At 41.5% G+C, this 19,573-nt stretch overlaps 1 protein-coding gene across 1 annotated transcript in view; it reads right to left on the bottom strand.

Annotated features, from left to right (window-relative positions):
• Positions 1-241: 241 nt before the first annotated feature.
• Positions 242-19,573, bottom strand: part of LOC109491323 (A disintegrin and metalloproteinase with thrombospondin motifs 1-like) — a 135,076-nt gene continuing 115,744 nt past the window's right edge. Inside the window, exon 8 of the mRNA XM_034655697.1 lies at positions 242-322. Coding sequence (XP_034511588.1) covers positions 315-322 — 8 coding nt within the window. The 3' untranslated portion in view covers positions 242-314. The remainder of the gene's footprint in view (positions 323-19,573) is intronic.

Raw genomic sequence — 19,573 nt, 5'->3', positions numbered from 1 at the left:
TAAAATCTTTAAAAAAAATACGTTTAGAGACCCTCTTCNGCTTGTGTTCCCTCTCTCGCTGGCTGTCTCTCTCTCTGTCAAATAAATAAATAAAATCTTTAAAAAATATATGTTTAGAGACCCTCTTTTTTCCAAATGAGAAGTCAGGTTCTTCAAATGTGTCTTTCCTTGTATGTGTGCCTTCTCTTGCCTCTGTGCTCCTCCTTCCATCTGCTGGAACTCTTGGGGGCGGGCAGACGGCGTCAGAAGCTCACATGTGAGTTGTAATGATGTTGAAGTGTCACCACCCGGGAGTTTACGCTCCAGATACATCCCTACATGTCTGCTGATTCAGTTAAAAAAAAAAAAAAGTCATGTTAGAAGTGAAAAGTCAGGGGCGCCTGGGTGGCTCAGTTGGGTAAGTGCCTGCCTTTGGCTCAGGTCATGATCCCAGGGTCCTGGGATCGAGTCCTACATGAGGCTCCCTGCTCAGTGGGGAGCCTGCTTCTCCCTCTGCCTGCCACTCCCTCTGCTTGTGCTCTTTCTTTCTCTGTGTCAAATAACTAAACAAAAAATCTTAAAAAAAAGAAAAAGAAGTGAAAAATCAGAGTTTAATAGCTCTGTGAATCTGCACATTAGACTATAGATTTATCCATGGCTGAATGTTATTTGCAAAAATTTAAGCGCACAGCTTTGTTTTGTGCCAGAAGTAAGTCAATATGTAAAAGAGACACAACTCCTATGCTTCTTGTGCCAAATTTTAACTGAAAGAGGAGTAAGAATTCAGGAAACAAAAGATCACCTGCTTATATGCTACTGAAAGATTTATGCCCTCACCTTCCCAATGATCCGGGAGACTGATTTTAATCATATCCCTGAAAGAGTGATATACTTCATGCATGGAGTGTGTGTGCCGTAAATTTTGATAAGCTCGAACACATATTATTACAAGCAGCTTGGAAAACATTTTCTCCACCAGCTTATAGTACAGGGCACAAAACAATATTTATTTCCATTTCTAAAGCTTTGCTTTATCTCTTTGCCTTGTTTTCCAGGAAAATAATATATTTAAATAGACTCTGTAATTTGGCAAGTTTTAAGAGCATACTATGCTTGGCGTGTTCAAGCCTATGAGAAAAGTGTACTAGTTTTCTAATAGAGCCTCTATTTCAAATAGGCTTGCATTTTTACTTATTTAATTTCAGAAAAATGCTTGAAATAACATAGCCCAATCACTAAAGGACACATATATCAGAGTTTAAAAAGTGGATTTATGTAGTGCTTTCCTTCCAAGAATCTCCAAAGTGTCACACACATTTATATACATTTTCAGGACCCATCACTTCATTTCCCCTGTATTTAGAGAGGTTTATGAGGTCTTATGTAGCTGTAGATTGTAAGATCTGCAAAGCGTAGCAGTGTAGACATTCAGCAAATTCACGGCATGGCAAATCTGGGAAAATTTCCTATAGTGATTTCATCAACTGAAAAGTACCCTGAATAAAAATGCAATAACATCAACCCACACAAGTACTGTGGCTATGAATAGATCACTTGTTGTACTGAAAATTATGGAAAATGAGCCAGGTTTCTTTGGCAGTACTTTGAACAAGATTACTTTTTTTTTTTTTTTTTTTACTATCCTATAAATACACATGGGAAATAGTTGATGGACACACAACCAGTGAGAAAACAAAGACGGTTAAAAGTAACATGAAACAAAAAAATCACCAAGCAGTAATCCCGTTGTCTCACATCCCTGCGCTTTACTTAAAGAATATGTTTGCTTTGTTTATAAATGTCACATAATAGGTTTGTTTATAACTCTGAAAGAAACAGGAGCCATTTTTCAAAACCTGACACAGTGATTTGGATACAAATTGAATGGAGTTAAATATAGAAGTAATGTGAACAACAATGAAACAATTCAGAACTCAGATCTTTCCCTTCCCTTAACCTGGGGTAATTTACTAGTGGGGGCAAGGTCAGCCTTGGGGAGGAATTCTAAGGCTCAAGAATAAATCATGGTTGCACCAGACTGACTAAAAGGTGCGTGTGATTGGTGAGCTATCCCTTGTATTCTCTGCATCACATGATTTCAGGATCAGAGGTCAGCATTATCATTGGTTGGTTTCTTGACTTCCCTGCAAGTATCTGAAAACTTATTCATACTTTGCTCTGCATACACGCCCTCTAGTCCTTTCTTTTGTTTGATAAAGTATTCCATTCAAAATGTAAACTACAAAGTGTTTATTGGACAAGCGCCCAAAAACGAATGTTAATTTAGGGATAATAGGACATTTTCCTGGTTCTATCCATCTCTGAGTATCATCAATTTAAGAAACACATAAGAGTACACCACATAAATAAATTGCATAGGGTACTGTCCTCAGACTGTTAAAACAAAAAATGAAGATTTCTGGTCTATGACAATCTTGATCAATGCATTATTAAATACATGTCTAAAACCTGGCTAACTTAAGTAATTTTTATGAAAATAGGATAAGAGGTCTACTTAATTGCTTTAAATATTGGCTTTATGCCAATCAATCAAGACAAACACCAAAGGCATATGGACTTGAATTAAATTACCTTATCTTCTTAAAAAGTCTCTTTCCCTAAGTAACATAGCAAAGTTATGCCCAAAGTTATTATCAAAGGATGCTATTTAAAAACAGCATACGAGGGATGCCTGGGTGGCTTGGTTGGTTAAGAGTCTGCTTTTGGCTCAGGTCATGATATCAGGGTCCTGGGATTGAGCCCCACATCGGGCTCCTTGGCTTGATGGGGAGCCAGCATCTCCTTCTGCCTGCTACTTTCCCTGCTTGTGTGCACACGCTCTCTCTGACAAATAAATAAAATATTTTTAAAAATGATAATAAATAAAAAATAAAAATGGCATATGAAATTTATTAGGGCATTTGTAGTAAATCTTTTACTGCAGAGAGAGTCATTTTGGACCAGTGTCCTTGCTGACTGAGTTTTTTCAGACAAATGTTAGTACAGGAAGGATTGTTCTGGACTGTATTTGGAATCCCTAAACACACAGTCAAGAAAGACCTGGTTGGACTGCAGTATCCCATGATGCCCAGGCTTGGGTGTCTGCAAACAACAGTGGTTTACCTTTTGTTCGGGGTGGACCAATGTGGGTTTTGTGAGGGCTCTGTACTGTGCTGTCCCCTCTCACTGTAGCTGACAGAGCCCNAGACAAATGTTAGTACAGGAAGGATTGTTCTGGACTGTATTTGGAATCCCTAAACACACAGTCAAGAAAGACCTGGTTGGACTGCAGTATCCCATGATGCCCAGGCTTGGGTGTCTGCAAACAACAGTGGTTTACCTTTTGTTCGGGGTGGACCAATGTGGGTTTTGTGAGGGCTCTGTACTGTGCTGTCCCCTCTCACTGTAGCTGACAGAGCCCCTGCTTGGGACGAGCCTGAGGACGGAGCACTTGCCCACACACATGGTCACTTTTGCTCACAATTTATTGACCAACACAAGTCCCAGGCAGTTCCTCATCTCAAACAGGAGAGAAACCGTTTTCAGAAGGAGGGGAATTTGAAATACTGGTCCACAGTACTGATGGCCACCACCCCCCACGACAAAACATCACAGGAGAGACTATTAATAATGCAGGTCTAGGAAAAACTGTGATTCCCACTGCCTCATGGAATGAAGATATTTTGTTCAAGAATGAGGATAATTTAACTCATCCCCCCCCTCCTTTTAACTTCTGTTTCAGAAAACTCAGTCTTGAAGCTCTGCTACAGTTTCAATTATGGGATCCTGCAATTTGAGACTCTATTTCAATTTCTCTACATTTATACATATATAAAAATTTATATATAAATTTGAAAATTATATATATTATAAATTTGAAAACATATATATATATAAATTTTATGTTATGTGTATTTTGTCACTGTAAAAATTGAGGTGGGGGGTGATTACCCGAGAGGAATCCGACATCAGGAAGCAGGAGCTCTGACCGAATAACCCCATCGTGCCCACTTGCTAGGTGTCTCGGGAAACGAGAATTAATGTAGGATTTCACTCATCTATGATGGTATTATACATTATATAAATATGTATGCATGTGACATTTTAAGCAATATAAATGTCAAGTCAATGTAAGCCACAAGTTAACCCAACAACTAACAACTGACATAAATTGACCACTCTGTGCTAATCGTCCAAGGTAAAATGAATGAACAAGCTCATTCGCACTGCTCACCTTAAATTTTTGCAGCCAAAAGCACTTGTCTTAAAGCAGAATTTAAATTTTTTTCCATGAATCCTTTTACAGTATAAAGTGATCTGATTTTAAAATGGACACCTTTAAAAAAATTAATAAAATGGGGGCACCTGGATGGTTCAGTTGGTTAAGTGTCCGACTCTTGATCTCAGCTCAAGTCTTGGGCTCTCACGGTCGTGAGTTTGAGCCCCCTGTTGGACTCCATAATGGGCGTGGAGCCTACTTAAAAAATAATAATAATAAAATGGACATCTTAGTTTTTTTCTTTTTCCCCCATGTTACTCTTGAACACCTTTGGGAATTATTTGTTGGTTAAAGTCATTGGACTCTCACTAAAATGTTTGAAGTTTTATACAAAATCTATACTTTTTTGCTTTAAGGATTTGCAATTCAAATGTTCACCTTTTGAGGTATCTTTATGATGACACATTCTCTTAGCAAATGGAATGACCATATGTGGCTGGAGAAAAAGTAGGTTTTAATAAAAAGGCAGGTCCTTCATCTCCGGGTGATATATTCAAGCTGTGTGGACTGAAGAACAGCAAGGGGCTGGGAGACGTCTTTCCAGATGGTCCTCAAACCCTAATAAGCCTGAAATGTCATGGAACGTGGCTTCGTGCCGGAGGCTTTAATGTCACTACGGATTTTGCTTGTTTTCCACACCATGCTGTTCTTATAATCATTCCTGACTTCCCCTCAAATTATACCACAATGGAAAAGAATACTAGTTTAGATGAAACCAGGATATTCCGTTCTTTAAATGCTCTGGTTAATTGCACTGAGGGTGAGAAACATTCCCTCAGAAGAGAGGGAGCTCTGACGTCTCGGACTCTGACGCCTGCCCTCAGCACTGGGTTGCAGAATCCAAATGTGTTGCACTTCCAGCAGTTTCATGCCTTTCAGTTGAAGCCAGAAGACCCCAAAGATGAGTGAGTTAGTTGCTTTACTAATGTTTTAATAATTCTATATATTTCAGCAACTAAGTTAAAATTATGGGGACTGATGCTTAAAGTAATAAACAAATATTGTGGAACTCCCTTTGGATAATAAGTGTGTGTGCGCCTGTGTATGTGTGTGTGTGTTACTACTAAAGAAATCTAGTGTTATATTCTTCTCCCAAAACACACATATATTGGGATTTTACCTCTTCACTTCAAGGTGTTCTTATATGAGTGAACTAATTCCAAGAAAAGGGTCATTTGAGGCAGCTAAAATTCTTGAGGCTCAGAGAACTGGTACCCATACCTAATTACCTAATTTTCTTTTTCTTTTTCTTAAAGAGATGCTCTAAAACTGAATGAGCTCTAGGCCCCCTCAAATTATACCACAAGGGAAAAGAATACTAGTTTAGATAAAACCGGGAAATTCCATTCTTTAAATGCTCTGGTTAACTGAACTGGGGTGAGAAACGTTCCCTCTCTCTCCCTAGCTTTCTCCCCCAATGCACTCTGAGAGCGCACTGAACCAAGGGACTTTAATACCTGTCCCTGCTTTGTGACAGGAGGGTCAGGTAACCTCTGTGTTCGTTAACTCCTTCAGCAGACCCAAGACAACCAAATCTTAAGCCAACAGTGGGGCAAACCAAAAAGTAACACAACGTACACCATGCAACTATGCACAGCGACTGGAATTTGTGCACCCTATCTCTTTAGGTGGGGTGATAATAGAGCTAAGATAGAATGTGGGCTGGACTTTTCCTTTATAAGGATCTGTACCTCCTTGCTGTCTCCACCCTTGAATGTGTAAAAGCTCTTTTCTACCCTTTCTGGGAATTTTATTCTAAGTGTGCCTTTCCATAGAAGCCACATATTTCTCTATAATGTGCATCGGGTCCTTTCTATGAGAAACTCAGCATCCTTAGGCAAATTTAGAATTCGACCATGAGGGCCTGATCTGGACTTTTAGCCAAGGTCTTTTTAGGGATGCCTGTGTGCAGTCTTGACCTGAATGGACCTTTGCTTTCCATGAGCTGCTGCCCTACTGATTCTGCCAAGAATGTCTGAAGGATCATGTTTCTGCCAAAGGCTGACTCTTGAATAATTGAATGTGGGAAAACGTCCCCATGGATAGGCAAATGCCTATGAACCACCCCCTAAATATTTTTATTATGAGCAACACAATATATGCAGCCCCCCCAAATCAAAATAGTATTAGTACTAAGCATATTTGGTTAAATGTCATAACTACCCCAAGGCATAATCCTTTCCCAGCGATGTTTTACAAAGCATTACTAAGCTACTCACTCCTTGATTACAGGGATAGGAATGCAGTGTTTACAGAGAGACACCTGCAGACTTTATCACAGTATTCCTGTGTGGACTGATATTTCTAAAAGCTAAACCCCCCACACTGGCCTCATTCCTTTGTATCAAACTGCCTAGATCACTCCTTGGAAGCATGCACATGAGTGACTCTGGATAAATCGCTTGCTTTTTCTGTGTTTTAGTCGTACAAATCACATTGAGAATATCTGCCTTTCCTTTATAAAAATGACGGTTTCAGACTAGTGCATTTCCACTCTGTCTGCAACTGAGCTCCTGAGAAATAACAAACAAACAAACAAAATACCCTGTAAACTTCCTTTACTGGATAAGGTTGGCATTAAGGAGAAAGAGTTGTGTGTGCCTGGACTGATGGAACTGGAGTAGGAATAAAAACAGAGATTTATTTCCCAGAGCCCTACGCCCTGCTCTCCAGCAGGGCAGGAATGATGCTCTTCACCAGCACGGAGCTGGCACATGCGTCGTGGAGGGGTGAGGCACATCTCCACCTGGTCAGGTGAGGAGGCCCTAGGCTGCCGTCTCCACCACACGACAAGCCAGACCTGGGGAGACAGTGTTCTCAGGGAGCCGGAGTCCATTTGAACCTGACCTTTGGGAATAAAGGGACATACAAGCACTGACGGCATTTTAGATTAGGGATCTCTACTCCACTAAGTGATGCGGGAGAGCAAGGTTCTGGTCTCATGGAGTTGAAGAATGAATCTCTCCGACAGAGGAGAGTGAGTAAAGTGATAGAAGTTCATTAAGTGGGATACAGAAAAAGCTCTCAGGAGTGAGGGGGTCCGGACAGGATTGCCACTGAGGGCTTTTAGGGATGGTCTTTTATAGAAAGCTAACCAGGGAACTCAAATCTTTTTAACATCTCTATTGTTATCACCATTGAGCAAGGACTAGTGGTAACACCTTCAATGGCTTACTTCCTTTTTAGGGTAGGTAATTCTTGGTTGGTCACAAGTAGCTGTTACAACAAGACCTCACCTCTGACACCTAGGACAGGATGGTCTGGTTTGTTCCCTTTTCTCTGGTTTCCTTTCATCCCCCACATGGTGAATTTTGTGAGCCTGATCCCATGGCCCCCTCCCTATCTCTCCCTACCTAGCTCTGCCTGTCCCTTATTCATAAGCACATCTGGATTCCCTCATTTACTGACCACAAAACAGCCATCAGGCAGCAGATGTTCTGAGAAATGTCTACCTTAGACTGAATTAAATTGACAACTTGCCAAGGTGGAATTAATATTTGTTAAAAAAACAAAACAAAACAAGCAAACCCACAGGACCAGAATGGCACCAAACCAGCTTACCATTGAACCTAATTGTAGTTTCAACCTCCCCCAGAAATGTGTCTTAACCTGTCAATCAGGAATTTTCTATAAGCACCAACGAGGTAATCTGTCCCCTGGGCCCTCTCCATCCCCGAAGGGAAGATGATACAATTCAGCTAATAGGACCTCCTGCCCCACCCCTGCAAGGCCAGAGGACCTTGATGGAACCAATCTTTTCTTTTGCTGATAACTTTCTTTTCCCTTTTTTTTTTTTTTTAAAGATTTTATTTTTATTTATTTGCAAGAGAGACAGAGAGGGAGTGAGAGACAGAGAGTGAGCAGGAGCAGGGGAGGAGAGGAAGAGGGAGAAGCAGGAAGGGAGCCCAATGTGGGGAATCTGAGCCGAAGACAGACACCTAACGGACTCAGCCACCCAGGAGCCCCTGCTGACTTTCATGCTGTGCCCTCTTTCCTCTAAAAGCTTTCCACCTTGTACAACTCTTCAGAGCTCCCCTCAACTCACGAGACGGGCTGCAGCCCCATTTGTGAATCGTCTCATAGAGCCAATTACATCTATGAATGTAGTTGGTTGAATTTTGCTTTTCAACACATCCTCTCACTTGCCTCCGGGGCCAAGCAGGGTTCCTTAGCACTTCCACTTTGCTTATTTTTCTTAAAGCACAAATTCAACTTTTAAGGGGGCAAATTACTGTTTTGCTGGAATCTAAGCAAGGGACATTCACTTTGGGGACAATAGTCTCCTTGGTATTTTTATAATCTTTTTGAATTTCCAGTTCAGGTTAAGGAAAACCAGAACAGTGTTTACAACAAGCACCTTACGTCAACTTCTGCAGTTTCTAAATATAAAGAAAGACAAATCTGCATATATCCCTACATGAGTAAGTGTATTCCCTGAAGTCAAAGGATATCATCTTTGCACGCACACACACCTACAGAAACACACACACACACACACACACAACATAAAGAAACAGAATATCCTTCAAAGTATAAGGATTTAGGGGAACTCCAAAGTTGCTTCAGGGAATATGTTAAAATTTAAGAATCAATGTGGAGATGTGTTATTTTTTAGGTGGGTTCTTCCCCGCCTTCACCTTTGACATAATCTGTGGCCTAGAAGCAAATATCAGATCCCACCCACACTGAAGGAGAAGGTTTTACAGTGTCTGAACCACAGAGGGTGGGATTATCCTCTGCTTGGCCACCATCTGCCTGAAGTCCCCAATGATTTCTATCTCTCCCACGTATAAAATGCAGGCATCAACTAGAGTCCAAAATCTCATCAAAATGCAGTCAGGGTGTGGATGAGGCTCCTGGGACCTCAACAGATTAGCATACATTAACATAGAATTTGTTGAATATAGTTACTGGGGCAGAACTCCTCTCCTGGGATCCATGCAACCAGGGAGATAACCCGTGGGTGGGACGGGTGTAGGCTGAGAGTCTTGCCCTGTTAAGGTAGGACCATAAGGGGGACGTGGAAGGTAGAAGGGAACCACTAGCCTGTAGTGATTCTGAAATCCAGCCAGGCAAATACTGGGTTTCTTGATCAGGTTTCAAGGCCTGGGACTAATTCTCTGTGATTCTGAGCAACACCTTCTATGTTCCTGGTTCTGCTTCCTGAATTATCCTTCTCTCTTCACAAAGGTGTGTGATTGCAGCTGACAAGTCTGATAAGCCTGTTCACGGTACGGGCTCCATGAGTCACTTCACAGAGTCTCTCAAGAGTGGATTTTCTATCCATCCTTCCTTGTGAGACAAGGGAAGCTGAAGGGACTCCATTTTGGAAACAGCTCTCTGCTGGTTTTCTGCTAGGCCTCATTTCTGAATAAGCCACAGAAGCTGTGTTCCCACTTCAAGGGGAAAGCAAGAAAGTTAATCATTCTCTGAGTTTTGTCCTAGGCCCCAAATACCTGACAACATCTAAGAAGACCCAGATTCCGAACATTTCCTGGACATGAGCTTCGAACAAATCTCGGCTGACACTGGCATCAACACCTCTGACCTTCAGTGATTTATGGAATAACACCTATTCTTCATCTGACATTCGCCTTTGATTGGACCCTACCCTGGATTTCTGAAGGGAAACCTACCTTGGACCCCCTTCCAATATAAACCCCAAACCCCAAGCAGTGATGAGACTCATTCTCCTTTCCTTTCCGAGTCTCCCAGACACTCCATCTGCTGTTCTCTGTCACTCACACTATTTGATACACTGCTTTCACATTCTCTGGATTGTGTTTGATTTTTATCCTGTGCAAACCACGGCTGCTTGGCTGATCTTGCGGGACCCCTCCCTCCGGATCCTCGCACCCAGCCTGCTGGCGTCACTGGGTTTTCATCTGGGAGGAGATACCTGGCATTCTAGCACAAATGGTAACATGAGTTAATGCTCTTAACTGAAGTTAAATGCAATAAAGATTTTGAAAAATAGCACAAAAATAATAAAAACACCAACAGCTTCGTTTAGTAATAGACACAAAAATGTTTGATAAAATGCAAGCAAACGAATTTATAAAATACAGTAAACAATAAATGCAACATCTAACTAGTATTTATTACAGGTATATGAGAGTACGGCATCTCATTTATCAGGCAAAAGGAGAAAAATCTAAGAGATCATCTACAAAATACACTTGAAAAGATTTGATATCCATTTCTAGTTTTTAATTTTTGTTGTTGTTGTTGTTGTTTTCAAGTAAAATAGAAATAGAATGAGATCTCCTTACTCTGATTTAAAATTTTTCAAACCAACATCACCATTATGTTATTCTGGAAATATTAGCCAATATGATTAGATATGAAATAAGTTATGAAGTGTTATTTTGGAAGGAATACAGTGAAACTATCGGTGTGTGCAGATGGTATTTTGATCATCTGGAATAAGTAAGACTTTAATGTAAGCTATTGCAGACAAGAAGTGAATTAAGATATATGGCTTCAAAACACATGGCAAAATCAATAGTTTTCTTCTAGTTCAAAGCTAGTAGATGGAACACATGGCTCTGCCTCCTCCCGCACAAAATCCCACTGAAATGAAGAAGAGTGTGTGTGTGTGTGTGTGTGTGTGTGTGTGTGTGTAAATTTCATAACCACACTGGGGAAAATAAGAAATGAAGCTGTGGGGTGTGGGGACATTTTGATCATTTTTTTCAGTAATGTTTGAAAGCAAATGGCATCCGACTGGGGAACCAGGGCCAAGAACACAAACCGGCCCACTCCCGCCGCCTGCTGCTCTGAGTAGCTCCTTTTTCCCTCCCTGCAGCTCAGCATCCAAATCACAGCACAGGTGTGGGCCAGGTACAATCACAGAAATTAGTGGAACGACTGCATAACACCTGAGCCAGTGAATCTGCAAGGCAGGGGTCGGGGTCCTTTCACTTCTGCTTGGTTTCCCAAGCATAAAATCGCAGGACACAGTAGCCGCATCTTTCGTGGGCTTGATGAACGGATCAATGGGACAATCAGGGATGAAAGAATGAGCGATTGAGGAATGTCAGTCCCCCCTCCTTGTGAAAACTTCCCTGGGCCCAGCTCTGCTCGGGGAAACACTAACACCGCTCTCCTGGCCCCACTCTGGTGCTGTTTCCACCTCTCCACTCAGAGCTCCTCGCTATGGGAGCTCTATCACCATGCCTTGCCCTTCCATGCCACTGTCCTCAAACAGCCAATGAGCTTCTGCCTTGTCACGGTCCTGGGCTCGTGCCACAGAGCCACGGACTGCAGTGACTTCCCAGAAAGATTTGCCTGAATGAGATTTTAAAAATAAAAGCAATGGATGTTACAGGCAACTGATGAATCGTTGAACTCTACCTCTAAAACTAATGATGTACTATATGTTGGCTAATTGAATTTAAATAAAAAAATAAAAAATAACAGTAGATTCCATCTTACTTAGAGTTCTTATTGGATGGGATTGAAATGATAAATTTGTCAGACTCAAATTTTTGGTCAAGCAGACTCCTTGTCCTTGACTGAAGCTGTTTGTGACTTTGCCAGAATTACAGAACGTGGTGGTGTGTGAAAAGAGCAACTCAGAAAACCCATGACAGATGCCTCCAGAGTGAAATCTATGGATGCCTGTGCAGACTGGTTAATTTTAGCAGAATCCCACAGACACTCAGAGGAAAGACTTAAGGCAAAGACAGGAGACTACTTAAAGGCAAGGAGATTATTCTAAGGATTGTCTTGCAAATAAACCTCAGGACAAAAAGGTTTATTTTTTTATATTTGCCATTAAAAACAAAAACAAAAAAACTATGGCAGACAGAAATAGTCAATAAGCCTACACACACATTTTTTTATAACTCGGTCCAGGGGAAAGAGGCCTAGAAGTGTTAAAAGAACTCAGGATTCACAAGGAAAGTGTGGATTAGAGATAAAACAGGGTCCTTTAAAACTGGGGGCATTTTCAGTGATAGGTCAGTATTTTAAAAAGCTAAAACTTCTACTCAATATGTATGTTATTAATCATGAATTATTGAGTTCTCCTTTGTTTATTACTCAAGACAGAAGTTGGAACTGGAGTGACTCATGTGTTACTAGTTTAAAAATTAATAATTTTATTCAAATTAGAATTCTTCTGAGTCACAAAATCAGGCTAATAAAAATGTATAGATAAGGAAAACAAATATATTGGTGTATAGCCCCCGAAGGCAGAAAATACCTATTTACCAAAAATATTACATTGTTCTTGAAGTGATAAGACTGGAGGGAAAAAACACCAGCTTGTCTTCACCCATTACAGAGCTCACGGTTCACAGGCTGTGATGGGGTTTTTCTCGGGCACCAGTGACTTTCCAAGGCTGACCTTGACATGCTTGCTTCGAGTTACTGAGGCTCACACCGGACAAGGGGCTTTGCCTGACGTTTGTTTTGATTTTGGCTCAAAGATTTATTATTTTTTTTAAAGATTTTATTTATTTATGTGACAGAGAGACAGCCAGCGAGAGAGGGAACACAAGCAGGGGGAGTGGGAGAGGGAGAAGCAGGCTTCCCGCCGAGCAGGGAGCCCGATGTGGGGCTCGATCCCAGGACCCGGGGATCATGACCTGAGCTGAAGGCAGGCGTTTAACGACTGTGCTACCCAGGCGGCCCTGGCTCAAAGATTTAAAATCAGCTGGCTACAGTGAGCCAAGGGAAGAAGGCTGGTTCCTGACCACAATATGACAAACCTATTTTAATTCTGCTCTAAAGGGAAGAATAGATGTAGTGTTTTGGGTCTTCCATCAACTATTCCTACACCAGCTACTCGACTGGCAATGATTCTTAGCTATTTTAGGGTCTACACAGAAAGCAGCCTTCTGTCCAGGCCGCGTGAGCTCTGTGTTTAGCGATGTTACTTNACACCAGCTACTCGACTGGCAATGATTCTTAGCTATTTTAGGGTCTACACAGAAAGCAGCCTTCTGTCCAGGCCGCGTGAGCTCTGTGTTTAGCGATGTTACTTCTTCTGGAAATGATCATTCACTTAGTGTTTATCAAGTGTTTATTATGTGATCAGCATTATTTTAGAACTTTACACGAATCATTTCACTAACAACCAACTGAGTGAACTGGGTGCTCCTGGTGTCATTATACAACTAACTGGGAAAACTGAGGCGCAGGTGGGGGAACGACTCAGCGCAGGTTATGCCTGATCAGATACAGGCCCCGTGTGCGCACCACAAACGGCTTGCTCTCAGGCTCTCTGCTATATTCTCTAAACACCTTGTCATAAACATTTCCATTGTTTTTCATTGTTCTTGGAATAAAGACAAAGATCATTAAAGAGGCCCCAGGACATTGCCCTAATGTCCTTCTCTAGCTCCATCCATCCTGGGCTCTCAGTGGCTCTGTGTTCCAGTGGCAGGGCCTTTGCACATACTGTTCCTTCTAACTGAAAATGCTTTTCCTTTCCCATATTGCCTGCATAAACCCTAATTGTTATTGATATTTTAACCTAATGGTGGATTCCTTGGAAAGGCTTCCCAGACCTCTGACTGTATCAACCTTCATATGGTAATTTCTGAAGCCATCTCATACCAGTTCCTCAACTCACTTTGTATAATTGTCATTTAACATTTATTGTGGACTGCCCCACGGACACCTCTCTTCCTGGCTGCAGAGCCTGCACCGTGAGGGTTGGGACCGTGTTTACCCATGATCATCTTTTTTCTCCCCCAGCACAGATCTCAGAAATGGCATGTGGTAGGTATTCAACACAGACACTTGTTAAGTGAATGAATAAATGAGAACATTTTGTGGAAAAGGATTATTTGCTTTTCTTTCCTCACTGATAAAAGCCAGTGGTTCTACCACAAAGAAGATACTAGAAAGAAAAGAATGAGGACAATTAAGGCAAGAAGAGGAAGAACAGGACAGTTTTATGATAATTATATAATGGAAATATTTTGGAAGATTGAGATCCTTTGGAACGCAGAGAGAGAAGTATCAGCACGTGTCCACTGGAAGCCACAACAGCATTCACAGACACTTTTTGGAGAGGGAGCCACGCTATCCATGCCTGATATCATAACAAGTACAAGAAATGGACAAGCCCCTTCTATGATTCCCTAATAGTTCATTCATGTCATTCTCTAACCAAATCAGGCAACTAGCCCACGGTACTTGAAGAGTATCCTGGGAGTATTAATATCAAAAAGTTTTGGGACACAAGCAGATATTCAGATGGTTGCTGTGGCCCAAGATGGAGAATATGATCACGGCAGGGCTGTTTATTATATTTGAGTCTACATATTCTTTTTTTTTTTTTTTTGAGAGAGAACAAGATGGAGGCGGGCAGAGGGAAAAGGGGAGAGAGAATCTTCGAGCAGACTCCCTGCCAAGCGTGGAGCCCGACTCAGGGCTCACGAACCCAAGATCATGACCTGAACTGAAATCAAGAGTCAGATGCTCAACCGACTGAGCCACCCAGGCGCTCCTGCGTCTACATATCCCTAACCATGAACGATTGCTGTAGGACTGAAATCAGCCTTTAGAGCGGAAGGCAAATGTGTTTAGTGACCATGTTACACCTTAGTTGGAACACTGATTTATAAGAGAAGAAGAAATCTAGAGACAAGTCTGATGATGACAAGCTATATAATTCCATACTGCTTGACTGGAAAGAGAAATGCTGACGCAAGTTGTGACTAACAGGCTTTCATAATTTAAGCTTCTCTTCTCATTTGCTGGATGTCCATCATGATAAATATTATATCCTTAAACCCAAATGATATACCATCCATAGTGGTGAAATTATGGCTTTAAACTATATTAATGTGAAGGGTCATATATTCAGTCCAGATAAATATAAATTTCATTCCCATAATAACTTGCCTGACTTTAAAAACACCTCAAATAATGAATCATGGAACACTACATCAAAAACTAATGAAGCACTGTATGGTGACTAACATAACATAAAAACAAACACTTCACAGAATTGCTTTTTAAAAGATAAACTGACATAAATATTAGAATACAAATTTTGCATTCACGTGAATATTTAAAACTGGCCCAGAGTGAATTCTAGTAATCCACTGTTTTTCTTTGAAGAACCGAGTCAGGACAAACTTGTCAAAATGCGTCATTTTCAGGCTAAGTAATCCCAAACCATTCATTCTCCACCCATGGATTCTAATTCTTACGATACCATTGTAAGTGATACCATCATCCTCATTTACCCAGTGAATGAACTCTAGAGCTTATCACACAGCAGTAAGGACTCGGGTTTGAATCCAAATACGGACCTTCCAAAGCCCTTGGGATGATTTACAACCTCAGTATGTGCGAAGTACAAAAGGTGCATAGAGAAGAGAGAGGGTAATCCGCCTTGGCAAGAGGAAGGAATATTTCCGGCAGGACAGAAAGTGACTAGTTTGCTAGGCAGAGAGGCTTGGGAAGTGATTATTAGGGGAGAGAGAAAGAGAAAAAGAAAGGGAAGCATTCACAAACACATCGAAGGATGAAACTCTAAAGGATATGGGAATTTATGGCATAATCCAGTGTGGCCCAAGCACATAGTGCGGGGAAGAGGGTTGGGAAGGGTGAGGCCAGGGGAGGGCAGGAGGCAAGAGAGGTGAAGGGAATGACAGTAGCAGAGGACATGTGACATGTGGCCTGGGTGGAGGGAACAGAGGTTAAAGGTCGAGGCATCACGTACAGGTCCTTGTCTGTAAGAGGTGCCTCTCTCCACAGAGCTTCTGACTGGTACAAAGCAGGCACATCATCAGATCTGTGATTTAACTGAGCCCTGAAGTAACAGAGATGTCTGGACACTGGATTAAGACTAGAGAGGAGGTGGAGAAGGAGGAAGAGGGAAGCAGGGGATGGGGAGACAGAGGGGAGAGGAGAACAGGGAAAAGACTACTGAAATGACAAGCTTAATTGACACACTGGGTTGTGGCTGGCAGGCTCTGAATTTCCTGGCTTGGTCATGTCCCAGAAAGCCTTCCACCTAGACAGGGGGCCACAGCAGGGTGGGCTGGGGAGGCACCTCCAGCTTGGGCCACGCTGGGTCAGATAGCTGACACATCAGGGCAGTCCACACAAACACAGGTGTTGGTATACGTAGAGCATTTAAGAATAAAATAAAGATTTGGGAATTCTCAGTGTAAATGTCTTTAACGGTAACTCCACAAGTGTTCAAATTGTGGACAAATGCCTGATTTAATGGATGAGTAGATTTATGGAGCCATAAACGTTGATAAGACTGTCCTGGCCAAAGAAAACATGTGAAAGAAAGAAAATGCAATATTTCTCGAACAGGTTTGCAATGCCCGGGACCCACTAAAGCCAGCTTTCTACTTTGGACTGCACCTTGCCCTTGGGCAAGAGGGAGATGTGCCTCACTAGGACAGGCAGGATTCTCGCTGAATCTATGGCTCTTAAACAAGGGGTGCCTTGCAGCAGTAAATTATGCAGATTTTCTTCAATATTCAAGCAAGCTAGACTCTCAAACATATTTGTAAGTAATTGTTTGATATGCAGGAGGTCTTACTCAATAAGAGAAATATCGTAAAAGAACGTTTGTTCCCAGGTCAACATGCAAAAGCCACTTGACTGCATGACGACGTGGCTGAAATACACTCAATGTCTAAAAAGTGTTAGGACGCAAATAGGTCAGAAAGAGCAGGGCAGGATTTCCGGTGCAAGGGCTCTTGTCCATCAGGCGGCTCCTGTGAATAGTACCTTACAGAGGCAGTTTTGCTAAACCCTCTTGCATCAAACATGTAAGAACTGTCATCAACATATGATGACAATGGAGAAATAACACACATGTAAAAAGGAAGGAAATCGGGTTTGAGAAAGAGGTCAGTGAGGTAAGTGAATTCAATTTCTTTTGCATTTTGAAATATTTCGGTCAAACACTCAATTCTTTGGCCTACATTTGCTCATACTAGGTGAGAGCCTACAGTCACATTAGATTTGACTTTGAGATCCGGGCATCAGGTACAAAGAGGAAGTAGACAGGGAGCTCCAAGGAGAAGGCAACAGCAGTTTAAATGTATCAGTTTGGTGTGTGTGTGTGTGTGTGTGTGTGTGTGCGTATCATTGTTGTTGATGCAATTCTTTGGCTTCAAGAGTAAGAAGGATAGCCCAGGTTATGGTTTTATGTTGCACAGTAGACTCTGAATTCAAGGGAGCATAAAAAAGTTCAGATAACTCCAACGGGAGCCAGGAAATCTTTGTACCAACAGATTACATAAAGCCAATTTAAGAATCCCCTCAGTATTTGATGTGATACCACACTTCTATCTCTTGCAAATTCTCCCCTAAAATTATCCACCACGTGTTACGATGGTGACAGTACCGTTTCTAATTTTCATGCCCATGAAAAACAAATGAATTGTGGAACGCTGATAGAATGCTTGTAGTAAGATCCAAGTCATCCTGGTTTCCTACAAGGAACGCAGAATCCTTTCTTTATAACGTCACCTGTGGGACCCCATTAAGGCCGCTCTATTTCTGATTTTCTTTGGTTGCTGTGGTATCATGGGATTTTCATAATTATTCCTACCGGAAGAGTAACTAACACTCAACACTAAACACTAAGAATGAAGCTGCAGGGGATTCTCTCTAAGCAGGCAAGTGAGCATGCACTTGTGGAAATTGTGTTTACCATTATGCCATTGTTTCTCTGCACCTGCTAGAAATGGTAAGTGCAGAAAGTCTGCTTTACACATTGTGATACTCCCTGAAGCAACCATGTGTCCTGGGATTGCGCAAAGAGTGCATTTTCAGGAAAGAGAAGTAAATCAAGCGCCGCCACTACCACATCAAAACCTGTGCATGCCGTCCCGCAAAAGCTCACTGTAGACCAGGACCCCCCCACCCCCGGCCAACCAGAGTTTTATAACATGCTCCCCTGGTCTCACACTTGTGTTGGGCCAACCACTATTCCCTCTGCACAGATCTTGAGCTTTGTCTGATATTTAGTCGATCTACGTATTTGTATCCAGAGCCACAATTTTAATCAACCCTATAATGGCCAAAGGCAATTTTCTTTTGACCGGATGGGTCACACAAACAGAAACTACATTCTGGGAGTCTGCATGTGCCTAAGAGAGTGCCATCCTGAGGCTTCTGTGATATTCATTACGATATTCTAAGTCTCCATGCTTACGTAACAACCATCCTCATGCTTTGCATTCTCAATATGGAAAACCTTAGTGCCAGATAAACATCTTTCCTGCTAACACATCTCATGCGAACACTGACTCTTGACTTGGTGTCCTCAGGTTCTTAGGGAAATCTCTACACAGATTTCTGTGCCTTGGAAGATTAACCAAACTTCCTAGAAATCCATTTCCATGAGAGGGCTTTGCAAGGGAACCAGGAGAATAACTAAAAGAACCTCACAACTAGGGAAATGCGGCTGCTTTCCCTTGTACTCATGACACTAACAGCCAAGTTAATCCCATTATTATTCTTAAGGGATTTAATGATTTACAGAAGTGAACCTTTCAAAATTAAAAACGTTTGTACCTTCAAACTATTGATTCACAAGCTGACCTTCCTGATTCTCTACCAACTCCCCCATTTAATTATTGGTAGGAGTCTAAAACTTTTCAAAATTCAAGTAACTTAAATGGCTGGAAACAATAAAATGAGTATATGTCATATATGCAGTATTTTGGGGAGGCAGTTACTGGAGAAATAAACAACAGCATCATATTGCTTCTTGTCCAAAATGTGAGACTGAGTACCCCTGCCTGTCCTTCTTCTTAAGCTTCCATTACAGTCATAGTAACTGGGTGATGGGCATTAAGGAGGGCACGTGATGTGATGAGCACTGGGTGTTATATGCAACTGATGAATCATTGAACTCTACATCTGAATCTAATGTACTATACGTTGGCTAGTTGAATTTAAATTAAAAAAAATAAAGTGGTAGTAAAGGAATGTCTCAAAAATCCAAAATAATGAAGAATTCTGGAAGGGAGACTAGGGCAGACAAAAGAACTGGACAAATGCCAAGACCATGGAAAGATGCAGAAAGACCAAGGAAGGGCATACTGCACATCCACACCAAACAAATGACTTACAGCCCCCTCAGACCTAACAATTTCTTATCACAACAAATATTTTATAATAGTCCTTTAATTGTACAGAAAATAAATGTATAAAAAAGGTAAACTATCCAGAGACGATTGTTAAAAATTAGTATAATGTCTTAACTCTAGTTGGAAGAAGAGATACCAGGTAATTTAAAATCACTTTTATCAACAGCTATATGCCAAAAAACTAAGCAATCTGGAAGAGATGGAGGCCTTCCTGGAAACCTAT

This window comes from Ailuropoda melanoleuca, chromosome 3, assembly GCF_002007445.2.
Source record: "Ailuropoda melanoleuca isolate Jingjing chromosome 3, ASM200744v2, whole genome shotgun sequence".
In the NCBI taxonomy this organism is placed as follows: Eukaryota; Metazoa; Chordata; class Mammalia; order Carnivora; family Ursidae; genus Ailuropoda; species Ailuropoda melanoleuca.
Note: the sequence above shows the minus strand (reverse complement) of the source record. Positions and strands in the feature narration are given on the sequence as shown.